The sequence below is a fragment of the Physella acuta genome, unplaced genomic scaffold (genome assembly GCF_028476545.2).
Source record: "Physella acuta isolate Inbredline_101_S28 unplaced genomic scaffold, ASM2847654v3 ptg001007l, whole genome shotgun sequence".
Classification (NCBI taxonomy): Eukaryota; Metazoa; Mollusca; class Gastropoda; family Physidae; genus Physella; species Physella acuta.
The window spans coordinates 81,664-107,560 of NW_026732524.1; the positions used below are offsets into that span (position 1 = coordinate 81,664).

The 25,897-nt window shown below is 40.8% G+C and overlaps 2 protein-coding genes across 5 annotated transcripts in view; one reads left to right on the top strand and one right to left on the bottom strand.

Moving 5' to 3' along the window:
* LOC131954511 (N-acetylneuraminate 9-O-acetyltransferase-like) overlaps window positions 1–25,897 on the bottom strand; it is a 60,460-nt gene that overhangs the window by 9,615 nt on the left and 24,948 nt on the right. For both annotated transcript variants that reach the window (XM_059318236.1, XM_059318235.1), the window contains exons 12-14: window positions 5,682–5,790; window positions 4,902–4,991; window positions 4,322–4,441 (exon numbers count right to left, since the gene is read on the bottom strand). In XM_059318236.1, the coding sequence (XP_059174219.1) occupies window positions 4,322–4,441; window positions 4,902–4,991; window positions 5,682–5,790 (319 nt within the window). The remainder of the gene's footprint in view (window positions 1–4,321; window positions 4,442–4,901; window positions 4,992–5,681; window positions 5,791–25,897) is intronic.
* On the top strand, window positions 1,314–17,417 carry LOC131954510 (uncharacterized). Of its 3 annotated transcripts, XM_059318232.1 has the most exons (5): window positions 6,156–6,331; window positions 9,959–10,141; window positions 10,942–11,329; window positions 12,357–12,482; window positions 13,595–17,417. In XM_059318232.1, exons 4-5 carry the CDS (start codon window positions 12,416–12,418, stop codon window positions 16,960–16,962), a joined length of 3,435 nt encoding a protein of 1,144 aa, XP_059174215.1. In that variant the 5' UTR covers window positions 6,156–6,331; window positions 9,959–10,141; window positions 10,942–11,329; window positions 12,357–12,415; the 3' UTR covers window positions 16,963–17,417. The 3 variants fall into 3 exon arrangements, with proteins under 3 accessions (XP_059174217.1, XP_059174215.1, XP_059174216.1); XM_059318233.1 differs by lacking the exon at window positions 9,959–10,141 and having other exon boundaries at window positions 11,109–11,329; XM_059318234.1 differs by lacking the exons at window positions 6,156–6,331; window positions 9,959–10,141; window positions 10,942–11,329 and adding an exon at window positions 1,314–1,501.

Below are 25,897 nucleotides of genomic sequence, written 5' to 3' on the forward strand. Positions count from 1 at the left end.
TGATGTCATAATATGATGCCATAGAGTTTTTTATTGCTCTCATTGTATATCATGTTATAACATGAAGCCATTTATTGCTGTCATTCTATATTTAGGTTTAGCTTTAATCATGACATGAACCCACAGGAAATTTTGTTACTGTCATTCTATATTTTAGTCTAATTTTTCTCATGATAGGAAGCTATAGGAGGAATATTTTTATTATTGTCATTCTATATTTTAGTTTAATTTTACTCAGGATAGGAAGCCATAGGGGGAATATTTTTATTATTGTCATTCTATATTTTAGTTTAATTTTACTCAGGATAGGAAGCCATAGGGGGAAGATTTTTATTACTGTCATTTGACAGTCTATTGTAGAGGAAAGATTATTTACCATCTTTCTTTTAGTCCATTGGTGTATATGAAACAGTTTTATTTACTCACTTTTCAGACTATTTTAATTGTATGAATGTAATTGGTGAGACCATTTTATATATATACTTGAATCAATATTAGTGGGCTGTAGTATTATAGTGGGCTAGGTATAACACATTCAATAAGAATACACTTATAGCTAGCGCAGTGGCATAGCCAGGATCATCTCAAGGGGGGGGGGGGGGGTTCCAATTTTTACCCGGGGACAAACTTTTGATTTGCACCACCCCCCCTCAGACTTTTGATTTGCACCCCCCCCCCCTCAAACTTTCGATTTGCACCTCCCCTCAGTCTTTTGATTTGTACCCCCCCCCCTCAAACTTTCGATTTGCACCCCCCTCATACTTTATATATATATATATATATATATATATATATATATATATATATATATATATATATATATACCGAGAGTTCTATGGGGGGGGTTATGACCCCCCCCCCCTGCCTACGCCACTGAGCTAGCGGGGCTAATTACATTTGATCTCAACTGTTAGATAATTTTTGAATGAAATTCCTTTAACAAAAGGAGAAGGTAAATTATCTTCATTCTGTATCAATCAACATCGTTTATTGTACATTTTAATAATTACTACTTTATGTTCCAAACACTATAGGAATTAAGTTCCTTTTAAACAAAAACTAGAAGCTTTGACAAAGACTTGAACAATTATTTATCTGAACTTGCCAGGAGATAAAAATTCCAGGAAATTACCGTAAACAACTCACTAACCAGGGCTGTTTATGTCTGGGGTGAGGGTGTAATGACCTCCACGCCAGTTCCCGTAGAAACAATTTACACCAAGACAATTCCCAGATGGACAAGAGGGAAGGGGAGACAACACCCATTCACACGGCCAACGTGAAGTTTCCATGTAATTACAAGATTAAAAAACAGGTGGGGGAGGCAGCCTCTAGCACAGTTACCAGAAGAAAAAAAATGTACAGAATGCTGGAAATTCCAAGAAGGAAAGGATTTCAAATTATTTTGCACTGAGTGGATTATACTGACCTAGGATTTATTTCCCCTACTGTTGGAATAAGATTTATTTCCCATGTTATAGGAGTTAAAAAGAAAAACCAGGTAAGCCCATTTAGCTTTAAAATTTAATGGGATTATATACCATTTTATTTTAAAACATTCATGTAATGCTGACATCAATATATTCCTTACCAAATTAAAAATAAATAAATAAACATGCTGACAGCTAATGCACAGCCTGCTTTAAAAAAAAAAACTCTTAATGAAATCTTTCATTAAACCAAAGCTACATATTTATTACAATGTAGTAAATAATAAAAAGTAAACAACCATTCTTGATAATTCACTTGCGCAATAATGAAGAAAACAAAAATAGTGAGTCTGAATTGATTCTTTAAATTTCTTTTTAAATTAAATGATATTTCCGTTATTTTAAACAAAAGTTAATCCTTGTGTCAATATCCTGGAAAGGGTCATATTACACTTTTATCTTCTCTGGTACTAGAGTTAATAATCTATATTTAATTGCATTTTCTTGAGCCATCATGATAAGAAAATTTTTTATTTTTTTATTTTTCTTCAAACATTGAAGTGAAAGTTCATCTAGTTTGGGAACATAATGTAAGTAAAGGCCTGCTCGTGTAGCTATTTGAAACTTTTGAACATTGTCTAATCAGCCTTTATATTGGCAAACAATACATGGTTGACATGATTTCTCCCCCTTTCCTGCCTCAAAGCGAATTTTAGCTTTCTCAACATTACATATTTCAAAAATTAAAATCTCATTAGCGGCGCCCTCGTATGTCGAGATAACAGTGTACTTCAAAATTCTTAGTCAACTATGAAATACATTTTCAATTATTAATTTTTAAATTAGCAGTTTAGTAAATCCAAGAAGGATAGGGCACCCATAGTTTGCAGTATATATACATATATAATCTGACCAGTCTCCATACAGTTTGAATAAAAGGTAGATAACACTGCATTAGTGCCCAGGTATCCCATTAGTATCAAAAGATAAAAAGAAAATATTTTTGAAACACATGTAACCCAAAGGTTTCGCCATCTCACCATACACATTCACCTAGAGGGACAGTTAGAGACAATCAAAGCCCAGAAAGCAATTCAAACAAATAAAAATACATTTTACAAATACAAGTTCAAGGGCAGAAGACATTCTATTTATAGCCCACTAAACAGCTTTTGCTGTACCATTTAAAAAAAAAAGTTTTATATTGATACACTCAGCTCTATAGATGAGTTAATATCCCATCTGCTGAAAACATAGCTTAATTAAAAATTGTTTGTCAATGAAAGTGTGGGTACAAGCATCTAACTGTCAAGTTTAAATCAATCAATTATACTTATTCAAATACTGAAATTAATGTCTCAATAAATCTATAATTATACATAGTATTATATATTATCTATTATTTATTTTACTTCAATGGAATTAAAAATAAATTGAAAATAAGGGAGGATACAGATGTATTCCAAGGTCAACAAGCTGATGTTTGGTTACTAAGATAGTTATTCTGAGTTTCTCATCATCAATATGAGTCTGCCCAAGGGCAATTTATAAAAATACAAAATCGTAGACTGAGCAATTATAAAATACTTGATGTACAAGTATTTTCACACTACCATTGTAAATTTATTAAAGATAAGTTTTTTTTAAATAAATTAATCCTAAGTTATGCAGGATTGTTTCCCTTGATTTAAATATACCACTACAACAAAGTCAAGCCTTAGTGATCTGAATGTTAAAATTTACAGCAGTGTAGTCAACATAACAATCTGTGAACATTAAATGACAGACACCAGACATTCCCCTAGCAGGACTTACCAGACAATTGACAGACACCAGACATTCCCCTAGGAGGACTTACCAGACAATACCAGACAAATACAAAAAGACAGACACCAGACATTCCCCTAGGAGGACTTACCAGACAATACCAGACAAATCCAAAATGACAGACACCAGACATTCCCCTAGGAAGACTTACCAGACAAATCCAAAAAGACAGACACCAGACATTCCCCTAGGAGGACTTACCAGACAATACCAGACAAATCCAAAAAGACAGACACCAGACATTCCCCTAGGAGGACTTACCAGACAATACCAGACAAATCCAAAAAGACAGACACCAGACATTCCCCTAGCAGGACTTACAATACCAGACAAATCCAAAATGACAAGACATCAGACATTCCCCTAGGAGGACTTACCAGACAATTGACAGACACCAGACATTCCCCTAGGAGGACTTACCAGACAATACCAGACAAATCCAAAAAGACAGACACCAGACATTCCCCTAGCAGGACTTACAATACCAGACAAATCCAAAATGACAAGACATCAGACATTCCCCTAGGAGGACTTACCAGACAATTGACAGACACCAGACATTCCCCTAGGAGGACTTACCAGACAATACCAGACAAATCCAAAAAGACAGACACCAGACATTCCCCTAGCAGGACTTACAATACCAGACAAATCCAAAATGACAAGACATCAGACATTCCCCTAGAAGGACTTACAATACCAGATGAAGCCAAAAAGACAGACACCAGACATTCCCCTAGCAGGACTTACAATACCAGATGAAGCCAAAAAGACAGACACCAGACATTCCCCTAGCAGGACTTACCAGACAATACCTGACAAATTAAAAAAGACAGACACCAGACATTCCCCTAGCAGGACTTACCAGACAATACCTGACAAATTAAAAAAGACAGACACCAGAAATTCCCCTAGCAGGACTTACCAGACAATTGACAGACACCAGACATTCCCCCAGCAGGACTTACCAGACAATACCTGATGAAGCCAAAAAGACAGACATTCCCCTAGCAGGACTTACCAGACAATTGACAGATACCAGACATTCCCCTAGCAGGACTTACCAGACAATACCTGACGAAGCCAAACTCTCCCTTATCCCAGTAGTAGCAGAAATGGCCAAACCCTGTGAGGAACAGGTAGGAGGAGACCAGGACCCTAATGTGCATGTACAGAGGTAGAACCTGCAGTTGTAAAAAGTGAAACTGGAATTAGCAACAGCACAATACATATTATTACTGGACAGTCGTTTTTAAAAGTGAAACTGGAATTATAAACTGAATAAACATTATTACAAAAACATCCACATAGCATTTACACACAAAATATTTAAGCATCTTTAGACCTAGTGATCCACTGGGCAGATGAAGTAAAGTTCATGTTTCTTGACATCAGTATATGAAGGAATGGTGTGGTCAGAACTATGCCCAGCCGACTTTACTTTCCCCAATGTAAATCAGGCACCCATCAGAGCTGGGTGGACTCAGTGATGTTCTACTGTCCAAAACCAAGAAGCAAACTGAAGACTAGCAGCTGAGCACTCTACCATTTGACCACACTGCCCCTTTAAACAACATATGGGAATAATATAAACGTAATCTGGTTGATTAATACATTACAAGAGAAATGTATGTGGGAGCTAACCTTGCTGGCACCGGTTAAGTGGTATATCAGTATCACCAGCTGCATCCAGCCTTTCCATTCATCAGTCTGGTCTCTGTGTAGCACAGTCACCTGGATATGTACAAGCACAACTGTATGATGACTGGGTAAAACATGATTGCATGACTGAGACAAATATGACTGCATTATGACTGGGACAAACATGACTGTATGATGACTGGGTAAAACCTGACTGAATGATGACTGGGACAAACATGACTGCATAATGACTGGGTAAAACATGACTAAATGATGACTGGGTAAAACATGACTGCATGACTGACACAAATATGACTACATGATGACTATGACTAACATGACTGCATGATGACTGACACAAATGTGACTGTATGATGACTGAATAAAACATGACTGTATGATGACTGAATAAAACATGACTGTATGATGATTGGGTAAAACATGACTGTATGATGATGGGTAAAACATGACTGCATCATGAATGAGACAAATATGCTTGCATGAGTTACTTGCTCAAGTTATTTAAGAAACATCACAAGGTAGTTTCCAGTCTGGCTTCTGGATGATGCCCTCACCTCCTTTTACCACAGTATGTCTTCATGCATACACAATCTAGTAACCACTGGAACTCATCCATTTGGATAATATCCCCCCCCCCCCCCCACGGTTAATCACTTTAAGTTTACAACCTGATTATCACTGGAACTCATCCTTCTGTATGAGGGCCCCCCTCCCCCAAGTGATTCACTTTAAGTTCACAACCTAAGAACCCTCAGAACCCACCTTGTCAGTGTTCTCAGTGAAAAAGAACCCCAGGATCATGATGTAGGCAAAGGGGAGACAAAAGTTGAGGGTTGTGTAGTACTTGTTTTCCTTCATGAAAAAATTGGTTCTGAAAAAAAATAATATATCTTATTAGACTTTTAAAACAAAATTTGTTTTCAAGAATTTTTAAAATTATCTTTATCTTAAAGTTAAAAATCTGATTATTAAAAAAGTCACCATATCTTCATAATGCAGATAATTTTAAGAATAAAGGGGCACAACTCTCCATTTAGTAGTTACAGAGTAGGGTTATCTCCCTCCTCCTTTGTTCTTAATTGTACCAACACAATTGAATATCACTTGTCAACAAGTTAGTCACATAATTACAACTAGATTGCCACTAATGAGGCTTAATGAGGTGGTGACACATGGCATGTATGTTGAGAACATAGGGAGTGAGACACTGGTACTGGAGATTAACACACATATGAATACAAGTCTGTGTCAAGGTATTGTTAACTAGTTGAGCTAATCTGTAATCATACACGGTCCTAATAATAAGATGTTGATAGAGCTACTTCCTGGTCTAGAAAGAGAAAATACTCAATGGGATTGAGCTGGCCAGATTTTTATTTGTATGGATGAAATAAAGCAGAAAACAAAAGACAGTAAGTTTTACAATTTTAAAAGTTGTTTCATAGATTGAATCTAAAGATAATACGAACCCATAGATATTATGTTTAATTAAAGTATATACAAATTTTAATGTTAGTTATTAGTTTTGTTTAAATCTACGCACTCATAAAACTTGAGAATTTCTTCAGAAAATCTCTGATTTATTTAGACCTTTTTATACTAATTTACTTTGATGGTATTTTAAAACAATCAAAATCTAAATATTTGGCCTGTGTGCGGGTATGTGGCCAAAGTGAGGGCATGTGGCCGGGGGGGGGGGGGGGTATGTGGCCAAAGTGAGGGCATGTGGCCCGGGGAGGGTATGTGGCCAAAGTGAGGGCATGTGGCCAAAGTGAGGGCATGTGGCCCATGTGGGGGGCGTGTGGCCAAAGTGAGAGCATGTGGCCAAAGTGAGGGCATGTGGCCTAAATATAGAGGCATGTGGCCCAGGGGGGTATGTGGCCAAAGTGAGGGTATGTGACCCAAGTGGGGGTATGTGGTCCAAGTGGGGGTATGTGGCCAAAGTGAGGGCATGTTGCTGAGGGGGGTATGTGGCCAAAGTGAGGACATGTGGCCTAAATATAGAGGCATGTGGCCCAGGGGGGTATGTGGCCAAAGTGAGGGTATGTGACCCAAGTGGGGGTATGTGGTCCAAGTGGGGGTATGTGGCCCAGAGGGGGTATGTGATCTATGTGGGGGTAGGTGGCCAAAGTGAGGGTATGTGGCCAAAGTGAGGGCATGTGGCTAAAGTGAGGGCATGTGGCCAAAGTGAGGGCATATGGCCTATAAGGAGGCATGTGGACTGGGGGGGGGGGGGGGGGTAGTAGCATGTGGCAAAAGTGAGGGCATGTGGTCCATTCACTTCGTTTTATCAAACTCCAACTTTCCTCACACCACACTTCTGCACATCTATACACTGGAACGCCTATGTATTTTGTCAACACCGCACGATGACTTGCTGTTTACATCAACCGAGTTAAGACGCAGTGACCCTTACACTGGGGCCCACACTACCCCATGCTATACACCTTTATACACCAGGGCACCCCACACTCACACTGTTTAACACACCCCTGAGAAATGTTGATGCCCGTTTACATTACGACCCACCTGTGATATTTCATGAAGGGTTGAACATAAAACATGCAGGTGAGGTAATTGCTTTTAAAATACCGGCACCCGATCTGTGTGTGTGTGTGTGAGAGTGTGAGTAAGGTGAGGGGAATAGATTATAAAATGGACATACACCATGCCTGTCTATCATAATTAGATGCTAAATATTATGGCAACTCAAAAATCCAATCCCATTTCACTAATTTTCTACTTTAATTGAATTTTTAATTTCTGAAAAGGAACATTTAAAAAAACAAAAAAAAATTTGTAAAAACTTCTCAAACTATAGGTATCTAATAGTATAATGGTTATACTATGTGAAAACAGCGCATGTTGATGTAATAAAATACATAAAGACGCCCCCACCCCATTCCAAACACAAATGTCACATGACATTTAAAGAAAGACCCCCTTATAAAAGACGAGCTAGCACTGTGCCCTGGGTGAGCAGGGGTGGGGAGGGAACTACCCAGCACTAACGTGATCCTTGCATCGGTTCTAAAAACGTCACCTAAATCACGAGTGACCCCTCCACCTGTTCTAAAAACGTCACCTAAATAACGAGTGACCCCTCCACCTGTTCTAAAAACGTCACCTTAATCACGAGTGACCCTTCCATCTGTTCTAAAAACGTCACATTAATCACAAGTGACCCCTCCTGCTATAAAAACGTCACTTGACTCACCAGTGACCCCCTCCTGTTCTAAAAACGTAACCTTAATCACGAGTGACCCCTCCTGCTATAAAAACGTCACTTGACTCACCAGTGACCCCCCTCCTGTTCTAAAAACGTAACCTTAATCACGAGTGACCCCTCCTGCTATAAAAACGTCACTTGACTCACCAGTGACCCCCTCCTGTTCTAAAAACGTAACCTTAATCACAAGTGACCCCTCCTGCTATAAAAACGTCACTTGACTCACCAGTGACCCCCTCCTGTTCTAAAAACGTAACCTTAATCACGAGTGACCCCTCCTGCTATAAAAACGTCACTTGACTCACCAGTGACCCCCTCCTGTTCTAAAAACGTAACCTTAATCACGAGTGACCCCTCCTGCTATAAAAACGTCACTTGACTCACCAGTTACCCCTCCTGTTCTAAAAACGTAACCTTAATCACGAGTGACCCCGTCCATCTATTTTAAAAACGTCACCCGACTCACGAACTACCAAGCTCACTGTGTTGGCCGACCCGGCACAACAAATGCTCAAACAAACAGTGCCACAACAGAAGCCATTCATCCCGGGGCTGGGGCAATATTTGGGAACTGGCACGGCCCGGCCCTTAATGAGCCATTTATCTCACCAGCAGATCAACCTCCAGGCAGATGTATCGAGGTTAGCTGACCGATAAAGACAACAGAAAACAAAAGAATTCTCACTAATTGATGAAGAGACGATACCTTGACTGGTGATGTAGATGTAAGACTGCTGTTTTTGACGGTGTGCTGAAAAACTACCAAATGAGAACTTTATAAGTGTGCGTTTGGATGACACCATGGAGAGATGTGGCCGAGTAATTGAACGCTCGACTACTAAACCTTAGTCGATGACGCAGAAGTATTCAATTCGGATAGCTCAGATTAACATGCAATTAATGACTCCAGCCCATATGGATCAATTCTGTAGAGAGTTCATGAATCCAGCCATATGGATCAATTCTGTAGAGCGTTCATGAATCTAGCCATATGGATCAATTCTGTAGAGAGTTCACGAATCCAGCCATATGGATCAATTCTGTAGAGCGTTCATGAATCCAGCCATATGGATCAATTCTGTAGAGCGTTCATGAATCCAGCCATATGGATCAATTCTGTAGAGCGTTCATGAATCTAGCCATATGGATCAATTCTGTAGAGAGTTCACGAATCCAGCCATATGGATCAATTCTGTAGAGCGTTCATGAATCCAGCCATATGGATCAATTCTGTAGAGCGCTCATGAATCCAGCCATATGGATCAATTCCGTAGAGCGTTCATGAATCCAGCCATATGGATCAATTCTATAGACAGTTCATGAATCCAGCCATATGGATCAATTCTGTAGAGCGTTCATGAATCCAGCCATATGGATCAATTCTGTAGAGCGTTCATGAATCCAGCCATATGGATCAATTATGTAGTAAATTCTAACTCTCGTAACGAGAGAGCTACCAACGACTTTACGATAGAAGACATTACTTCATTCATGAATCAAGATTTTAAAAAAAAAACTCTGGTCCATTTATTTGTGTAGCCATGTTTGAAGCTACAAAAGACAATCCCATTAACTGGATGCAATGCTCTAATCACGTACACTTTAAGAAAGTAGATATTACATCATTCAGGAATCAATATTTTTTTTTAAAAACTCAGCTGTTTAATTTATTTGTGTCTCTATGTTTGAAGCCACCAAAGACGATCCCATCAACTGGATGCGAGGCTGTGATCACGTACGCTTTAAGCCGAAAGAAAAGAATTTACCCAGGAACTAAGTTTTTTTAAAACTACTCATTATTTCATCCCAGGTTTGTTGCGTGCATTGTGTACTCAACGGCTCCAAGCACCAGGCTGCACTTCCTGATAGGGTGCCGCTGCCTGGCGCCCTACGACTTCCGGTGCCATTGACAGAAAAAAAAAATTAACATAATCTGGGACATTTGAAATGCAGTAAATCGAGTTCAATTATGTAAAAGCTTGTTTAAGAAAACGTAAGAAAAACGTCTGTTTTTTTTTAAGTAGTAGCAAGTTAAATAATTAGAAGATATGTGATTTCTAATTAAGTAAAAATGAAAAAAATTGTTTTAATTAATTGAAAATAGAAAATAGTTTCGGGAAAAGATTCACGAATAAAACTACTCCTAAGTAATTATGAACCTTTCAATACTCGGGAACAGGGCATTCCCCCCCCCCCAGTCAATTACAATTTACTCCCCTGATATCCTCCCGTCATTCCCCCCCCCCCATGTCAATTACCCCCAGCCCAATAGGACATTACCCCCCGGTCATAGCTTAAAGTTCAACTAGGGTTAGAGCTAGGGTTGGGGTTAGGGCTAGGGCTAGGGCTAGAGTTAGGGTTAGGGCTAGGGTTAGGGCTAGGGCTAGGGTTAGGGTTAAGTTTAGTGTTAGGGTTAGGGGGTAATTGCTCGGGGGGGGGGGGGGGGGAATGTCCGGGGGGGATAAAGTCATGTAGCCCAATACTGTAAGAATCTTGCTGTCAAAAATATACAATACTTTCTTCGACAAATATTCATACCATTCAAGTCTAATTAATAATGTCATTAACCTTTACAAATTACTATTTCAAATAGAACATACTGCATTATCGTTATCTCCAAATTCAGACCCAAACACCCCAAACTTTTAATCTAATTACTTTAACTTACGTACGGAAAGTTTTAGGCGTGAAAAATAATGTATTAACGTCATATCTTTAACTCATCGCCACATATTTCCATAATCCCAACCTAATTAATCAAATTAATCACCATCCTCCAAACTACTGTTTCAGATATGATACGATTATGGTATTAAATCTCCGCCCCCACGTTACCGCCCGACCCCACGCGAGGTCACCGTGCCCCTGCGTTGTTTAACCACCACCCAGCGGCGTGCCAAACACTGCACCCGTCCCACGGGCCCCCAGCGGTAAACAAAACCCATGCCTCAATTCTCCAGACTCTCCGGGCCAGGCACCGAGGGCGGATGTCGTCACGAGAGACAGGAACCGTGGGGTGGGCGTGCACCCACCGGAAGTGCAAGTCTCCACGTTATCTATTAAAGGAAAGGGAGGTTCGGTGAAGATCTATTGGGCAGATTAGTCTCAAGGTAGAACGGTGTTTGTTACATAACAAAAACATTCCCAGGACTCACCTGGTCATTGAAAATACGGCACAAAGGTAAGTTGCTCAAATACAACGTTTATAAACGTATGTAACTCTATCTACAACACACACACACACACATATAAATATATAAATATATATATATATATATATATATATATATATATATATATATATATATATATATATATATATATATATATATATATATATATATTTATATATTTATATGTGTGTGTGAATAGGTACTTTTCAATTCGATTAAACTTGATAAATTCTTACGCTATTAACAATTATAATCGTGTTACCATGTTTCTAAAACAACTAACGATTATGAAAATAAAAGCAGTTTACTAGTGCAGGTATATTTTCCCTTCAAAGTATGGATATTTTATTCAATGTTTAATTAATACAAACCTTTGTAAGGAAGACACTGATTTAATACAAAGATAATAATATGACAGTAATGAAATATATACATTGAATGGAAACCAGAAGAAGAACTATTCTTGTAGAACACAAACTGTATCTTTTGATATTTACATTTCCCCAAAAAGGTCATGGTAAACTAATCGCAACCCCCCCCCCCCCCCCCACAAAAAACTCGCCTTACCCTGACTTAATCCAAACTAAAACTGCGATACCAAAAAATAAATAAATACTGCATTGGATACTGCCATACTCCTGACCACAGTAGAAACAGTTAATTTGTTACATCAATGTACACCTGCCGGGTACACGGAGAGGCTGAATTGGCTCAGTGCAGTATTCATATTGGGTCACTTCCTTGTCGTAAGTATTGGTACTAACTTGTTGATGGGTCAGATTTGGGTCATTACTTTACATTAAAACCATTAATTTAAAATGTCCCTCAATCCTAAGGGTTGTTTATATATATATATATATATATATATATATATATATATATATATATATATATATATATATATATATATATATATATATATATATATATATATATACGTATACATATTTAGATAGATATACTATTTACGTTCAGCTAAGAGATTACGCCTAATAAAAAATAACAGAACAGGTTTTATTTTTAAATTGTGTTTAGATACAAGAGAAACAAAGGATAAAAAGGTGGATAAACAAGCAGAGAAAATAACAAGAGTTATGGGACTTAGAGTGAGTCCGATTCTATTGGCGTTATTCATCGCCCTTTCCCTCGGACTGCACGTTGGTATGTATTCTTCTCTTTATTTGCATGCACGTCAAATCACAACACTGGTAATGTTATGCAATGAGTTCTAAATATAGAAAATCTCAGCATTTCAAAACGAAACTTTTAAAAATGTGTTTCCAGTGTGTTGAAATGTATCTAGATTTGTTACATCAAGTTATCAAGCTAACAACATTTATTATCACAAAGCTCTAACACCCAGCCCCCACCCCATTCCTGTGTATGTCTACATTTTACAAAACCATAGATTAAAAATCGCTAACTTTATATATATATTGTCATGGGTGAGAAATGTGCACAGGCGTCATCCATTATTCCATTTAACATGACATGAAAACCTAGTGACCAGAGGGGTAGCGACCGATTCCGGCGCCTTTCCTTCCCATTCTATTTATAGTTATTCCTGTCTTTGAAAAAGCGCCCCCCCCCCCCCCCATCCCCAAGTAAATAAATAAATAAATTGGCAACGTTTGGAGCTTCTTACCAGTTACTATCCCATTAGATTTTCTATTTCGGTGCCACAAAATTGATATAGAAAACAGTAAAATCAATGGGAAAAGCCTAAAAGTCGTTTATTTTCGTAACTTTGACCGCATATAAATTAATACTTCAGCTTAAAATGAGCTTAAAATGAGCTATTAAATTAATTTTGGGTCGGCGCCCGGGGCGGCCGCCCCACCCACCCTCCCCTAGCTACGCCACTGCTAGTGACTCTTCCAACAATGTCAATCATGAATATATTTGGTATTTGGTAAAAACGACTTCGCGTACAAAAACGTGTCCTGCTTCCATTATTAAATACTCTGTATCGGCTATAGAGAAGCTGAAATTTCAAGATTAAAAATAGATTTTTCTTTAATGTAAATGATGCTGCAAATGACTCATAAACAGAACAACCGGATGTTAGTGTGTAAACCCCACCCCTTCGATTTCCTGTACTTGATTACAATTCTTCCCAATCAAGGGGATACTACACTAAAAAAGAGAAGTAATTAATTAAGTTCGCTCTATCACTAGTACATGGAAGATATTGTTAAGGGAGGCAATTAAAAGTATCTGAACATTCTCTCGGTATGTTTTCCTGATAACAATGAAGATATTTTCTTTCACAGCATCGTCCGACAGGACTTCAACTGCTAGGGCGAAGGTGACAACAACACGTCGGCCGTCTTTTGGGGCTACAACAACATCAACTTTAAGGGCGACTAAAGACACAACGACCGCAACCACAGCAATGCCTCATAACACTAAGGGAGAAAACCGCGACGCCCTAGTCTGCCCCGAATACCCCACCTGCGCACAGATGTGCGGGGCCCAGGTGCAGCTCAACGACACCTGCCACTGCGACGTGATGTGCTGGGTGTACGGCGACTGCTGCCCCGACTACTACCACACCTGCCTCCACACCAGCATCTACGCCAAAGACGACGACGTCTTCAAAGCCATCTTATCCACACTCAAATCCTACTCCGAGCTCCTTAGCTTTTACGAAGGGGTACGCTTATCCCATTTATCTACTTGCGAGTCACTGGACTTGCCTAAAAACCAAGTTCACATTGTAACGAAATGCGACAGGGACAAAGAAACAGCATCCAGGTTTGATAGTATTTATCTAAAAATAAACAAAAGAAACCAGAGTTTATTTTTGGGAATTCCCAAAGAGGAAATCATCCAGCGCTGTGAAGAACTTGAAACCCTAGACCAGAATATTTGGAAAAACCCGTTGAATGATATACGCGTCACGCTTAAAATAGCGAGCGGGCATTTCCATTTCTACAATGTTTTCTGCGCGATTTGTAACGGGGTGGACCCAAGAGAAGTGACCCCATGGAACTCGGTCAGTCCATGTGACAGTAAATTCAACAATTCCGATTTTGCCCGTATATTCGCCAGCAACATCACGCAAGCTGTAACGACCTACACATGCACGACAAAATTAGAACTGCCGGACGATACCAGGCGATGTTTCGACGCGTCGTCGGCACGGCTGAGCCCGGGAACCAGAAGGAGAACCGTTGTAAAGGAAGACGACGGGCTGACCGGCTTCACCAAGCAGACAAAACACAGCCTGAACTGCAAGGACCCCGAGTCCGCCAACACGCTCCTCTGCATGAGATACCAGTACCCGTACGTCAACAAAACCACGGGACACACCTACAAAAACCCCCACTGCCTGGCGTGTCAGACGGAGACCGATGGTCGAAACGTGAATACAAGTTTTCAAGCGGCGTACTACTGTGAAAATCAAAAGTGCGTGTGTTTAACTCTGTACCGTGGGGAGAAATCAACGACGTTTGTTGGTGGTATCCCGAGTTTTCGAGTTCTCTTCGACTTCTGGTCGATTTCCGCTGCTGTGGATAATAAGACCGTTGCTATGGAAACGAGAACATGTCCCGACGATCACGTGTACGTCCCCTTCCATCAGACATGTCAAAGGTTAGTCTGTCTAAACGGCTGGACACTTCAGAGTGGACGCTGTCAAAAAAAGTGTGACGGAACACACGACGATTGCGACGCGGCGCTGAAAATGATCGGAGCCACTCCGCTGCTCAATGCCAGCGACACCCTGCAGATGAACATCGAGTACAAGTACATCCTTGACGGTGCCAGAAAAACGTCACATCCGAAAACACCCGTCACACCAGAAGAAACTAGCTCTCTGTTGCCGTCTCGGAAACTGAAGGAGACGATTCGTTTCTTGTGGGTTCAGCATATGATACAAACAGGACACAAAAACAAGCAATCAGAACAAAGAAAGTTGCTTGCTGGTATAAAAGAAACCATGGGAAGACTATCACTCAACTCGACGCGAGTCAACAACATCGATGTGTGTCCTGGTAAAACAACAGCAACGTGTGTGTCGGTCGAGCTTACGTCTCTAGATACATCAGGATTAGACACAGTGCTAGCAGAGTTAGAAGATAGTTTAATCGTAGAACTGACCCGGGCAGGACACGATAAAAACTTCGATATCCACAACATCACCATCACCAACGAGCTGTTGTCGGGCAGGGGCAGTAACTCGTCCAAAGCGAAGGTAACGAAGGTAACCGAGCTGGCTTGCCCACAAGGGAGAAAACCTCAAACAAAGGTAGTCGGGTTAACTCTTAACGAAAAGGGAAACTACCAGGTTGGCTCAGAGTCTTCGAGCTATCCACTGAGCCAGTTCTTGTTTACGTTAAACCTCCAGCCAAATCACGTGATCACGGAAGGTCAGGTGACCAAGGCTGTCGTGCGATATTGTGAATGTGACTATGTCTTTGTGAATAAATCAGAATATGTTCTCTACATGAAGACTATCATTATACCGGAGAATACTCAACATTTCATGAACGTTACACAACTTGACAGGGACAGTGGCAAACCTACTAAAACAGTACAAGATTTAATTGCAAGTTATAAAGATAGGTACGCTAATGAATATGTGTATTTGTATAAAACTGGAACGTACGCACTGGACGACGACGGCGCCTATATATGTTCTGATTTCAACACGACATACGTACTGAACACATCCGCGAATGTTATGATGTATGTTCCAAGCTCGGATGTAGAGCGGGTCAGCACCATTATTGCTTTCAGCGTCTCCATCATCTGTCTCGTCGTCACCATCGCCGTCTACGGGCTGGTGCCAGAACTGAGAAACGTGCCTGGTAAAATCGTCATGTCCATGTCGTCTGCTCTCCTTGTGGCCCAGACGATGTTCCTGTGTTGCACGTACCCCCAGGGCCTGGCCTGTGAGATCTACGCTGCCTTACACCACGCTGTATGGCTGGCGTCCTTTGCCTGGCTGGCTGCCATGTCCCTACATCTGGCCTGTGTTCTACACCTACAATCACATGGATGGCTTGACCCATCCCGGTCTACAATATTTTATTTCTTCTCTATCCTATGTTGGGGAATCCCTGCCTCCATAGCCGGAACTTGTTTTATACTTCACATAACAAACACGTCTCCTGTTAAATATGGATACAACGGAATCTGCTGGATTGGAGATTTCACGACCATGATAGTTGGGTTCGGCGTCCCCTTGTTTCTTCTACTATCATTAACATTCCTCAGCGCTGTATTCGTTCTTCGAGCCATCAGACAAAGTTCGGAATTCAGGAACAAGAACTCCCAACACCAAAAAGGGGAGAAAAATCAAATAATTCTTTGTATAAACTTATCTCTCATGATGGGAGTAAACTGGGTATTTTATTTCGTGGCCATTGCTGTTGGGACGACGCTTGTGTGGACCATCTTCATCCTGACCAACGGCAGCCAAGGGCTCTTCATCTTCCTGAGCTACATCGCCAGGAAGTCTGTGATGGTCAAGCTGAAGAAGCACGTCCAGGGGTTACTCCAGGGGACCGGTGGATCACAGGCGTACAGGAAGAACCCATCCAACAGGACACAGTCCAGCAACCTGACCAAGAGCACCGTCACGTCGTTGAGGAACATCCCGCTGGCTGTCAACGCTCAAATAGCTCAGCTGTAATCAGCTATAGCTCCACTATAATCAACTATAGATCAGCTGTAATTAGCAATAGCTCAACTGTAATGAACTAAAGCGCAGCTGTCATCAGCTATTGCCAAGTTGTGTTGATATGATTATGTCCAACATGAACTTAACCAGTGACCCAGAGAACAAGGACCACACGAGGTCGACGAGCCAGGAAAATCAGACGTGCTAACCAAACACTAATGACTTTAAGGATCCGTGATAACCGTTTGTACTTGAGGTTTGTTATGAGGTTTCTCTTAGAATATAGCAAGAAAAAAAAACAGGAACAAAAATAAACGTGTGTAACGGTTTAAGCAGCTGTGATTTTATGCTCATCGTTATTTGAATTATAGTATATAATTTTAATTGACTTATTATCGTTATTATCATGAGTGTGACGAGAGAGAACCCAATCGCTACTAAAACATGCCTCAGTGTTTTGTCAGAAATATTTTAACATGTTTTAAATCTAAAATAAATATCGTACAATAACAAGTGTTGTATAATTATTTCTCTTACTAGTGGTGTTATGAAGCTTCTAGCCCTTGTAACAAAGCAGATAGGAAAACAGGGCATGCATTTTACTCAATGCAACTGTGAAGAGCAATATTTAAAAAATGAAAATTTTTACCACACACCAAACTAGGTGTATTGTATGGGAGTGTAGTCAATAATTTTGGGACGGCGCGGTCAAGCGGTAGAGCGCGCGCTAGCTAACCCGATAGGCAAGAGTTCGGAAACTCATGGTTCCAGCCCGTTGGCCGTCCACTGACTGATCTGCGCCTCATGTCCAAACCAGATGATGCCGTGTACTGCTAGAGGAAGCAAAAGCCTGCTGAAACCCACGGGTTTAGCGGCTAGGAGATATGGACGAGAGAAATGCTCAAGTCTTTAACAGTTCCAGTCTGACTGGCCAATATGCATTGCTTTTAAGCTGGTACTGACCGTATACGAGATACAGTATAAAATCTACAGCCATTACAGCCATATGTAATCAAGGCCCAACACAGTATAGCGTTTGTTAGATCATGGAGTATGGTGAGATACTTCAGAGAAAGGACACAAAATCTGCCATATAGGCCTACCAGTCACATAAACAGATGGACTCTACTTCATTTATCCCACTGATCATTTACAATTAGATACTTCTTATAACTAACGTTACTAGAAAGTAAAAGGACGTAGGATCAAACTATTTTTTCTCCTTGGTTAAAATCTATGTTGATCTAACCTGCTACTACTTCAAGTGCAGTACGGCGATTTTCTGGTAAAACATCACGTCCTTCATTCCTGATTATTGACAGCTACATATTATACACAGCTCACTAAATGGCTTGCCACCTGGCTAACTATTTATAGAGCGGCAAATATAGTTCTTTGGTTTACACGTGTTTACGATACAAACGCAATCAGAATAACAAAACCGTCTTGTATATCTTGGTATGAGAGAGCTAACTAAAACAATGTATTATCTATAGTTAGATCAGTATCTACATTAGAATTCGACCCGACCTTCCCCATTCGCCCCCACAAGAACAAAAAGAGAAACGTGAACCGAACTCTACCCCCACCCACACACCCACACACCCCGAACTCTACCCCCACCCACTCACCTAAACACAAACACACAGAACAAGAATTTTAAAAAGTGAACCTACCTACCATTACTCCCCCTTTCCCACTTAGACAAAAAAGAACAAGAAGAAAAATGTGAACCTAACTCTACCACCACCCCCCCCCCCCCTTCGCCACCTAAACAGCAACACAAAAAAGAAGAAAAATGTGAACCTAACTCTACCAACACCCCCCCCCCCCCTTCCCCACCTAAACAGCAACACAAAAAGAAGGAAAATATGAACCTACCTCTACCACCCCCCCCCCCCTTTCGCCACCTAAACAGCAACACAAAAAGAAGGAAAATATGAACCTAACTCTACCACCACCCCCCCCTTCCCCACCTAAACAGCAAGAAGAAGAAGAAGAATATGAACCTAACTCTACCACCGCCCCCCCCCCCTAACCCACCTAAATAAAAACACAAAGAACAAGAAGAAAAATATGAACCTAATTCTACCACCCCCCCCCCCCTTTCCCCACCTAAACAGCAACACAAAGAAGAAGAAGAAGAATATGAACCTATCTCCACCAGCATCAAGCGAGAGGAGATTGTTTACCTAACGTTGTACGCCCATCTAACAGGGCCGGACAAGGTATGTTTATAGTACAGTGTGCTACACGAGAGGGGGCGCACATTATCAAATCTTTCATCAAGTTTTTTTTTGTTCTTCGGAGAATTAAAATGAAAGAAAATACAATAGTGAGAAAAAGGAAGAGCCAATTTATTTATATTCTTTTTTTTTTAATCCTAGTAATGTTTTGAATTACGCATGTTGTTTTTGGTCACAGAAGTACATTTTTAAAATCTAAAAAAAAATAATTCTGCACGGTTTGATAGAAAAAATATTTAAAAATTCAGAAACTGGTGTATGAAAAATAAGGGTCAATAAAACATATTACACAACGAAAAGAGTTAGTTCTGTACTGGTGTGTTACGTGAAGGATACCCTATGGGACCTTGGGGGTCTAAAGGGCTAATAATATATTTTTATGTCTTTTTTAATGTAATATTTCCTTTTAATAAAAACTATGGTCAGTTCTATGAGCAGCCGCCTTTACTTTCTATACCCGAGTCCGGTACCCATCAAAGCTGGGTGGCCTCAGGGACGTACTACAGACTCCAAAACGGGATCCGAACTCAAGACTTTCTGGCAAGCAGTCATGCGCTCTACGGTCCGAAAACGGCATTTAAGGGCCGGAGCTGCTCCCAAACTGTAACCCAGCAAATATTGTATTTTTTAAAGAGAGAGGGATGCAAACAAACAAAAAAGTGGCTTCGTTTTATTGAGCAGAGGAGATATTTTGACAGTGACGTCGTTTAAGTGTCTCGAGTCTGATATTTTCGTGACGATGTGTGACAAAAAAATATCTCTTTGTTGAGATGGGCACTTTACATAAAATAACTCATGTTGACTACTGATGAGCTTCACACAGAGAATTCTGGGCCATGGAAGAGTTGAGTGAACGATCATGATGCAATCAAACATCTTCAAAGTTCCGGTGCCGATCAGAGGTACTCACCGTGCGACAATAGAAACACGCTCCACACCCTTTGCCATTAGGCGTGGAGGGTGAGTTTTAGAACGTGCTAATGGCTACTTAAAAATCGTATTCCACGATTGCTCGATTAACTACAATACTCATAGGTGGATTATGCTACAGTGGTGCCCACGATTACTCGATTAGCTAACGATATCCATTGGGGTGGATTATGCTACAGTGGTGTCCACGATTACTCCATTAACTAACGATACCATATGGTGGATTATGCTACAGTGGTGTCCACGATTACTCAATTAACTAACGATACCATAGGGTGGATTATGCTAAAGTGGTGTCCACGATTACTTGAGTAGCTAACGATACCATATGGTGGATTATGCATCAGTGAAGCCCACAATTACTCGATTAACTACGATACCCATGGTGTGGTTTATGCTACAGTAGTGTCCACGATTACTCGAGTAGCTAACGATACCATAGGGTAGATTATGCTACAGTGGTGCCCACAATTACTCGATTAACTACGATACCCATGGTGTAGTTTATGCTACAGTAGTGTCCACGATTACTCGATTAGCTAACGATATCCATTGCCGTATTATGCATCAATGAAGCCCTCGATAATTCGATTGGCTAACCAGATACATATAGATACCTATATATTCATGGGCGGATTGTTTGAGAGCGACCACTATTTCTCGATTAGGTACCTACCTGCATAGGGGGATTAAGCTAGAGCAAAATTCGTGTGTGGAAAAATTCCTATCACAAAGTGTATATTTCATATTAAAAAATAAGATTGGTCCACAAATTTGCAGGTCCTGAAAATTGGGGCCCCTGAATGCAGTCTAACTTGCCATCCCCTTTCGTCCGCCATCGACAGAGATAGCAGCCCACATTTAAGAACGTATAGCTATTGAACAATGTAACGTTTAGTGCTTCGTCAACATGATAAACGCGTTTAACGTACAATGTAAACACAACTAATGGGACACTACGAGTGTTTGTGATGAATCCATTTACACAAACGGGGATGAAATTACGGCATTAGTTCGTGCAATTATGGTCACCCTTTAAAGTTAGTTATTAGTAAAACAAAAAGCGTGATTTATGAAAGTGTTGCCAGCGTACGATGACGGGAGAGTTGTGAGGTGATTAGATGGGCGTAGGTGATCAGAAAGAGTAGCGTTAAAAGGTTTGCGTCCTAGACCTATACACAAAGAAAATTGTTGTCGTATTGAGATGAATGTCTCACTATTCGAACTTTGAGACGCAGATGTCGTATACTAAGAAAACTACAATCGTGTGAAGATGAATAAGTGATAGAAAAAATTTAACTAGCTAGCTTGCTAAGAAAACAGTAGTCCTGGATAAAATATAAATTTTAAAAAGCAAGAGTAGAACAACGAAAGCTTTGGGTTTTATTAGATACACTAAGAATATTGTAATTTACTTTCATTTATAATTACCGAATAAATTGATTGGAATTTTCTTCTGTGTGACCCATAGAATATCGTCCTCACAGTATGAGGTTTGTGGACGTAAAAATAATTCAACTAGCAGTGACAGTATGTGTGTTCATTGCGGGTAGGTACAATTTTAATTAAGCTAAATTGTGGTTACTCAGTCTTCATAGTATCCCTTATAATAGTAACCATCTTCGATGTGTTGCATCCTACCCAAAACGCATATTACAAAACATCAGTGACGGAGTTTTCAATGTTTAGAATATTAAAAATATGAAAGAGCAAAGAATTTATTTCTGAAAATCACTCTTTCCTTGTCACCTACACACTAAATTATATCTCTATATCACGCTCTACGCGTAGGTATACTGTTAGGTAGCCAACAAGGCTTTTGACTAAATATATAAGCATTTAAACACAATAAGCTTTCTCTTGTTGCCATGATTTGTTTTTGAGTGTATTGGCTATATTTAAATTTTAAATACACCAACACAACAAACTACACGATTTAACCTCCCTCGTTAAGACTTAATTCTGAGCTGAACCATTTTTAACACAAGCTCATTTTAACAGGTCCAAGCCGTTCGTTTAGCTATGGAGCAGACTACGGGCAGCAAGAGAGAACTACCGCAGCCCAGGAAGGTTCTGACTTGCAGCAGCCTACAGTACTTGATGTCACCGTTCCTGCTGTAAGCCGTGGTGCCCAACCCAACACCAGTCAGTCTAACGATACGGCACCTAGTTATGGAAATGACAGTTTGGTTGTTAACAAAAAGCGAGCAGTTGACTGCCCGGTGTACTCGACATGCGCTGACCAGTGTGGGGGTACGGCTAACCAATATGACTACGTCTGTCAGTGTGACCTCCAGTGCTGGATCTACGGGGACTGCTGCTACGAGTACTACAGCACCTGTCTGAACACCAGCATAGAGCTCGATGACCTGGAAATCATCAGGGCTACGGTAAAATCTCTGCGCTCGTATTCCCAGGTGGTCCACTTCTACGACCACTACCGCTGGCACCGGCTGATGACGTGTCGGCTTGTGGTCAACTCCAGGGTTCAACTGGTCACTAAATGCAGCGAGGACGTAGACGTCCGCGACAAGTTCAATGACCTACAGCACACACTCACCCAGCCCTCGGAGAACGGTAGTGTGTTTATTGGTCTGACACAGGAAGACGTCATCACACGGTGTCATGGTCACCCAGATAACTCTACGTCCCTGCTGGACAAAGTACCGGTCACTGCCCACTTCATCTCCACAGAGATTCACTTCTATAACATCTTCTGTGCCGTGTGTAATGGCATCCACCCGGCCAATCTTGAAGCCTGGAATACAACTTTCCTCTGCGACAACTTAACCCAAACCCCCACCGAACCATCGGTCCAACATTGGCAATCAACGGTCAACGTTTGTAGCCCACAAGTCATCATGTCTAAAAGTTCTCGGCGGTGTTTTCATAAAGATGAAGAGGAAATTTCCTTGAACGCGACTGAAACCATCTCGAACAAATCTATTGACAGCTTTATGCAAAATGGTATTATCAGCCACAACAAGGATATGTTATCGTCGAACCAAGTCGATAACAAAACGAAGGCATGCACATCCGGTTCATGCGACGACTTGCAAACAACGTTGTGCCGCAGATACCAGAATCCCACCCCAAACTCCGAAAACTTGTATTCAAAAAACCCTCACTGTTGGTCTAACGCGACTGAGAACTACCAAGTATCTGACGCGAAAATGGCATGTGTGGTAGAAGATGAACAACCTAAAGCCGGGTTTTCGGGTAGTAGTAGTAGTAGTAAAAACGAGCTTCCCAACTTCCGCTGTTTGTTTGATCTCAACTGTTATAAAACACACGACGACACGACATGCCCGGAGAACCATGTCTTCGCTCCGTTTTATCAAAAGTGCGTTCAAGTCACGTGCCCGTCAGGGAGTCAACTTCAAGGTCGCGCATGCGTCAGCGACATAGCATGTGATAGCGCCGATGCCACGTGTGACGCAAACACTTTATCTGTTATGAAATCTTACAACATGTCGTTGCCAGCTAAACACAATGAATTGAAGCTTTATATCGTGCTAGAGTACACGCTGAAAGACAGCCACAATATGACAGATCTATGCGATTCTCAAAACGACATCCAACAACCGCTGGAGGAAGAAACATCACAGATTCAATACCCAGACAAGGAAGAAGGAACCAGACAAAACTTGCTGATATTCCGTGAGCTGGTGTCTCTATGGAGGGAGCAAATGGTGGAGTCAGGTTCAGCCGACAGGCAGACGTCAACCTCACAGTTGCTACACGACCTCGCTCAAGCGGTCAGTCAGACCAATGTCCAGGCCACGACGAGTCTCGTCTGCTGTACAGACGTCCACATCGAACGGCCAACAGATATCATTACTTCTAACACAATGAACACTTGTGTCTTAGTGAAGCTTCAGCTCAACGACTCCAAGACTATAGACGACGTAATATCAGATATAGAAACCACCGTTTTCACTCAACTAAATGAAATCGTCAACAGGAATAACTTTCGTTTCAAATTCGTCACACTGACAAATCACGTCAGGGGTTCTAAAACTGTAGAAAACCTCACTTGTCCCTTAGGCACAACACTTATCTTTAACGAAATGACAATGTCTATCAGTCAAAACAAAACATACCTCGTTAACTTCAACTCTACAAATTTGCCGTTATCCAAATTTATATTTTACATTCACTATAACGGAGAATATATTTCATACAAGAAGCCTAATAAAACAACAGTGGGATGGTGTAATGTGACAAAGCTAAAATGTCAATATATCCACGTCAAACGCTCAGATACCGTTGTCTTTGGTGATTATCTTCTAGTAACGACAAATACAGAACGCGTGAAGTCATATTTACAACAATATATAAATACAAATATATCTTTGGCTGAGCTTACGACAATATTGAACCAACAATTTCAGGGTGACAGTATTTCTGTATTCAAAAACCAAAACTACATGTTCACATCTACGGATGCTATGGTGTGCTCTGATCAAATGAACAACAAAAAACCACGTTCAATGATGCCGTCAACTCGAACTGAAGGGTTGATTACAGTGATCGCCCTTGGTGTCTCAGTGACATGTTTGGTTATCGTCCTTGTCGTCTACGGGCTGGTGCCAGAATTGAGAAACGTGCCTGGTAAAATCGTCATGTCCATGTCGTCTGCTCTACTTGTGGCCCAGACGATGTTCCTGTGTTGCACGTACCCCCAGGGCCTGGCCTGTGAGATCTACGCTGCCTTACACCACGCTGTATGGCTGGCGTCCTTTGCCTGGCTGGCTGCCATGTCCCTACATCTGGCCTGTGTTCTACACATCAAGTCACAACGTTGGTTTAACCCATCAAAACCAACTACATTTTATCTGTTCTCTATTCTTTGTTGGGGGCTGCCATCTTTGTTAGCTGGAATTTGTTTTTCACTCCATAAAACTGGGACAGTGGCGATTGATTATGGGATAATTGGATTCTGCTGGATTGGTAACTTGAACTCTGTCATCTATATATTTATAGTTCCAATATTTTTATTTCTTTCTGCATCCGCTGTTTGCGCCGTTTTAGTCATCAAAGCGATCAGACAAAGCTCAGATTTCCGAGAGAAAAACTCGCAGCACAAGAGAGAAAAAACCCAGCTGATATTGTGTGTTAACTTGTCCCTCATGATGGGCCTGACCTGGGTGTTTTACTTTCTGGCTGTCGCCGTGGACACGACTTACATGTGGATTGTCTTCATACTGACCAACGGCTCTCAGGGGATCTACATCTTTATGTGCTATGTGGGCAGAAAGCTGGACAAACTATTTCAGCTTCTACATAGAAAAAAGGATTCCCATGAAGTTAAAACCAGCATGACAAGATTTGAAAACTCAACTGGTTCCACAAGTGTCGCTGTTTATGAACATGACAGAAAAGAAAAACCTACACAATAAGATATGACAGACCAGCAAAAACACTAAATGGCATACCAGACCAACACAACACGACATAACACGCTAGTAAAGTAACACGCCGGGGGGAAAAACGGTTGAATACACGTAGTAAACCCTGAGATCAACCTCTCTCAAATTTATAAACACTTCATACCTATATCTTTATTATTTAGTGTCATAGGTCAGTACGTAAAGGGGGATAGTGTGGTCAGGAAGTAGAGCGTATGAATGCTAAATCCAAAGTCCGGAGATCGACTCCCGGATAGATGAGGCGGTTAGCTTGGGGCAGCAACATATCTAGGCGAGATACCTCCAAAATCAAACAACTGTTGACTTGCAGGTTGCTCTTGAATGGACAAAAGCTATGGA

What these genes read in the sequence shown, in the direction of transcription:
- LOC131954510 (XM_059318234.1), top strand. Translation starts at nt 12,416, where the DNA reads ATGGGACTTAGAGTGAGTCCGATTCTATTGGCGTTATTCATCGCCCTT. An exon ending in TTCCCTCGGACTGCACGTTG is followed by an intron (nt 12,483 to 13,594) that starts GTATGTATTCTT and finishes TTTCTTTCACAG; the next exon opens with CATCGTCCGACAGGACTTCA.